Source organism: Trachymyrmex septentrionalis, unplaced genomic scaffold (genome assembly GCF_001594115.1).
Source record: "Trachymyrmex septentrionalis isolate Tsep2-gDNA-1 unplaced genomic scaffold, Tsep1.0 scaffold7, whole genome shotgun sequence".
Lineage (NCBI taxonomy): Eukaryota > Metazoa > Arthropoda > Insecta > Hymenoptera > Formicidae > Trachymyrmex > Trachymyrmex septentrionalis.
In genome coordinates this window covers 4181075-4186335 of record NW_017305884.1, presented here as the reverse complement: position 1 = coordinate 4186335, position 5261 = coordinate 4181075, and the positions used below count along the sequence as shown (strand labels likewise).

At 39.0% G+C, this 5261-nt stretch overlaps 1 protein-coding gene across 1 annotated transcript in view; it reads right to left on the bottom strand.

The window, feature by feature from the left end:
- Positions 1 to 2039: 2039 nt before the first annotated feature.
- The window catches only part of LOC108753443 (probable muscarinic acetylcholine receptor gar-2), a 38151-nt gene continuing 34929 nt past the window's right edge, over positions 2040 to 5261 (bottom strand). The window contains exon 5 of the mRNA XM_018495002.1: positions 2040 to 4902. Within this exon, the coding sequence (XP_018350504.1) occupies positions 2618 to 4902 (2285 nt within the window). The 3' untranslated portion in view covers positions 2040 to 2617. The remainder of the gene's footprint in view (positions 4903 to 5261) is intronic.

The window sequence follows — 5261 nt, the reverse complement described above, 5'->3', positions numbered from 1 at the left end:
TATGTGAATATAAAAATGTTATTTTCTTCTCGGGACACTCTGTACTTTTTATGGAAGAACATGATGCGTTTTCTAGTGGTCAGATGTGGCGGAATTATCAGATGAAGTTTACGTGCAAAGTAATTGATAGCAATTATATGATAAAGTCTACAAGAAAAAAAATTGCTACTTCTGATTAATTGGCAATTAAAAATGATTTATTTGCTTGTTAGACGTTTTTTTAATTCCACATATTGGAACTACTAGAGTAAGAATAAAAATATAATGGGTAAAAATAAGAATATAATGGGTAGAAAAAAACATGCATCTTACAGTGTTAAACTATGTGATATGAGTTTATTTAATTAAGCACTTTTTCTGTCCGCCTGATAATTTCTAGCATGTAACAAGTCTGTAGTTCTAAAATTTGCGACTTATTTAAACTGACAAAATGCCAGAATTTTACTTAAATAACATCTCATCAGAGACCTTAAGATTCTAAGATATATTAATGATATTCAATCGAATATATATTGTCTTTTTTTTGTAAAATATATGCACTGGTACAACTGAAGAGCAATTGATAAAGAAAGTATTTTTCTGTTTAACAATTTTAATGTTTGATTGATAATTTGATTAATGCAATAAATTTTGCATATCGATATTATTAATTACAGATCCACTTCATTATTACATCAATAAAATAATGATCCAAATGATAATTTGAAATTTACAATGAAAAATGATAATTTATTTTTATAATATAGATTTTGTATAATGTAAATATAAAAATGTAAATCTCCATTTCGTTTACTTGCTTCCTCAATTGCTAATTAATTTATTAACTATTTGTTGCTTTTATACCGCAAGCATTGCAACCATCTTCAATTATACACGTTTTTGATAAATTAGTTTTATTAATTAACAGGAATTACAATTTTGATTTCCTGCAATTGCGTATATAAGTGAATGTATATTTGATTCATTCGCAAACAAGGGCAATAGAGGTAATGCCTTTATAAATATTATTAAAATATAAATGAATATGTGAATATATGAATTATGTATTACAATTTGTGTTTATATGCATTTTATTCGTAATCGCTTGCAGTAATCGCGAGATACATTTGGTATAAAATAGAATGAAAAAATTAGGCATTTTATCGAGAAGAAAAAATTTTTTAAAGATAAGCAATACTAAAACGAAGCTTCATGATGCCACGAATTATAATCACAGTCTGCTAGTAACTTCTCAAATAATTGTTCGCATCTGCGACACAATAACTGTCGCATACACAACAAACTTTTTAATTAAAATATATATACAATATAAACATATATGAAACATGGCCACTAATGATAAAAATATCCAGACTTATATGAAAGTAAGAAATAATTATTTAAAATTAATTAATTAAATAATTAGCTAATAATCAGTAATTCGCTGAATAATTAATTTTAAATATTAAAATAAAAATATTTCTTACATGTCGTCATAGATGCGAACGTATCGCCACGAAATGTTAATCAGACATCGATGGAAGCTCGTTTGTAAGGAAAGTACCAGATGTCACAAAATTCGAAGAGAAAAGGCCTGCATATTAGGCCATCTCAAGGCAGTGTATATTTCCGATCCATGATCGAGAGCCGTAAGAAAATTGTCAATTGTTTGGTACTTCTATGAAGGCGAGCTACCTCAAGCTGATTCGTTGTTTGTAAAAATAAAAAAAGATAGATAGTACGTCAAATAACCCGTGAAATCTTTGAAATGCAACGGGAATTAATAATGCAACGCGAAAACGCTTCACGATTACTGCATACAAGAGGAGACAGTCCTTTATTCGAAGCAACTGGCGTTTTATAATATAGCCAGGCTTTTATACACAAATGCCCACCAATATGGAATAACTTTAATTTCGATTTAACTTAGTATTTATCTTTTTCAAATCCTAAAAATTAGATAAAGATAAAGAGTAAATTGAACTGAGATTAAAGTTATATTGATGAAACCGGGTAAAAGCGACTGATATTTTATAATACAGCCGGATATCAATGTCTTACATTACTTAATATTTTCACTTTTCGTCTTTCGTAATGAACGATGTTTCTTCGTTCGGCTTATATTAAATATTTACTATTAAATTACATAATTACTGCTTCAACCATAACGCGCATTCTTCACGCGGCGTTAAATTTACAAGCTCTCGCTACAGTACGGACCGTGAACCGCAAATTATTATTAGGAATGTATCTCCGATTCAGCAAAATGTTTATTATTGTGGTACACATATAATTGCCTAAGACTACATGTACATACACATGTTATACACGCGCGTCCTGGTCACATAACGTTAACGAATATTCACACATGTGTACAGCGTATGTACATACAATATAATATAATAACTTTCGATTGGCTTGAGTGCATATTATGTACAAAAGGCGCGTAACACCTGACTTCGCCGGCGAATCTTAAAATATTATTCTCATTTTATTATTGTCCGAGTTCACCACAGTTACGACAAGTGAGTGTAATTCGGTATTAAATATGGAAGGCCATCTTCTCCACAAAAAAAACAGTTCGCGTCGCTTACATTAATTATCAAAACGAATATTCTGTCGAACAATCCGCAGTACTTTACGTCATATGCAAATCACCTTTTAGTATCCTGGTAAAGGTCTTCTTGAACTGTTGATTCGCCAGAGCGTAGCAGAAAGGATTCATAGGACTATTGGCGTAGCACAGAAAATATGAGAACATGAAGAGATGCTCGTTCGTGCATGGTGGATTTGAGCAGAACCCTTCTACCAGTGCTAATACGTGATAGGGTGTCCAGCAAGCGACAAACGCCCCCAGGATGAAGGAGATCGTACGAAAGGCCTTGCGCGCTCTATTCTCTGTTCGTGATTTTTGCCGGCCTACCATGAGATCCTTCTTCTGCGTTTTGGCCTTCAATCGTTTCCCAATAGACTTTACAAAGTCGCGCCTGGAGCCGCTCTGTTCCGTGTCCGATGTTTCCTTCTTCTTCTGTGATTGACTTTTCGCTTCCTGACTATTCGTGGCGGCCGAGGCCGTCGGCATTATGCTGCTGGATGATGAATTCTGTGGCGGATTACTGCTCGCTTTAGTGGGTTGATCTGAGAATCGTTCCGTACTATTAGACGATTCTATCGGCATAGCCGCAGTCGTTGTGATCACCGTCGTTGTCGTCACCGCTTGACGCTTCATCCTATCAGTATTGACGGAGACCTCAGTGTGTACCTTGTTGATGGGCGACGTCTGTGATGCGACGTTTGTCTGGTGTGTGATGAACACGCGCGGCGGGTGCGTTTGACTCGATGCATTAGACATTACAGGTGGATGGTGCAGATGCTGTTTGCTCTGTGCAATTTGAACAAGCTGACTGGTACCAGCTTGCTGCGCCGTCGCCCTGATAAGAGCAGTTTGCAACAGGCTAGTACTCGCGCCGGCCGTCATGGTGTTACCCAGAATAGGCGACGGGGGTGCTGTCGACAGCGGATTAGCCAGGCTGCAAGAGAAGGAAGACGGTGGACTCTCATAAGAAGGACTGGGCAAGATAATGGAGCTCTCATCCATGTACCGCAAATCGCCGCCGTCCAGACCGGTAAGGATATCATAAGTGCCATGACCGTGGGAGCGTACGATCAATGATCTAGGTCTGTCGGTCGACGAGGACGTTGTCGGACTGTCCGATACTGGCGGGCTACTTTGAAACTGCATAGGCGGCGGTATAATGTTCTGTTGACTGTTACTAATCGACGTTCGCTTAAGTTGAGTGGGTGGTGTCACCTCGATCGAGATAATCGATTGTAGATTGCCATCGGCATCGTTTGATTTTAAGGATTGTTCTGGCGTCAACGTTCGGCTGCTGGACTTGTCGGGCTCGGCGGGATTATCGGTGTCTAGAAGACTAAGCTCCTGTATCTTCGGCAGTGTTTGAGCTTTCTGCGTCGGCGTGTCGCGCGTAGGACTAGTCGGCAAAAGTTTCTTCGCCGTTGGCACACTCAGCTCAACTTTGATCGGTACAATGCCGTTCAGGCGTCCGTTGGTGGCGAAAACTTGAAGAGCACCGGATTGGGCTACTAGACCCGCCAGCGAAGACCGCTTTCTGATATTAACTTGCTGTGAGGTACCGATGGTGCTTTCCTCGTCGGAATCGAAAGCAGGGCTACTGGAGCGTTCGGATTTCTCAGTTTCCATCACCGTGATATTCGAAACGTTCTTGCTTGAATCCGGCGGCATCGCGCCATCAGTTTTTGAAATCATTTTCTGCGTAGTCGTCGCGTCCATGCCAATGACACTATCATCTATTGACGTAGCTCCGATCTTCGGTTTGTCCTGACTTAGCAAAGTGCTCTGTGTTTTAGAAATACCTATACCAGCGGCGCGACCGGCCATACCGGACATCGCGCCGGCGCTCAACGCGACCATCGATTGCATCTTGCGCTGCTTGGCCTCGCTTTTCTTCTGCATGTCATAAGCGGTTTTGTATATGCCGCCATAAAGGATGAACAGAACGATCAACGTCGTCCAATAATATCCTATTATCAACGCGGTATTGAATACCGGATCTTTGAGGAACTGTACGGCGCACTGGCCCGGATGTAGGTCTCTGTAACCAATAAAATGCTCCCAGCCGAAGATGCTGATGAAAAACAGTAGCGCAGGTATGATCCAGGTGATGGTCACCATCCAGATTACGCGTTGCTCCGTCCGCCAACTGCGATACTGCGCGGCTATCTTCACCGAGCAGAAGCGATCGATCGTGATCAGCAGAACAGTGTACTGAGACACAAGGCATACCGTATAGTCCACTGACAGCCATAGATCGCAGAGGAGAGGTCCTAGATTCCAATATCCCATTAACACGTAGACTGTGTAGAACGGCATCGACACGGTGCCTGCACAACAATTACGTCGTTACTTGTATAGTCGGTTTCTGTTGCCACGTGTATCTGATTATTCGTATTCTGCATTCAGACCTCACGATAACCAAATTACATATCTCGTATGATTATCATCACGATGAATGCATCGGTATCTGTTCATAACTGAGAAATTTACATTAGAAATACTATCAAACGGTCGTAAAGCTATGCCCAAACATCCTATCAAAGGAAGCGAATCAAAACGCGACGTGTTGCAAATCATATTGTAATTAAATTTAAAATTGAAATTGATGATAAACGATAATTGACAAAATTAATGACAATTTTAATATTTCAACATAAAAATATATTCTTTTACAGCGATACTTATA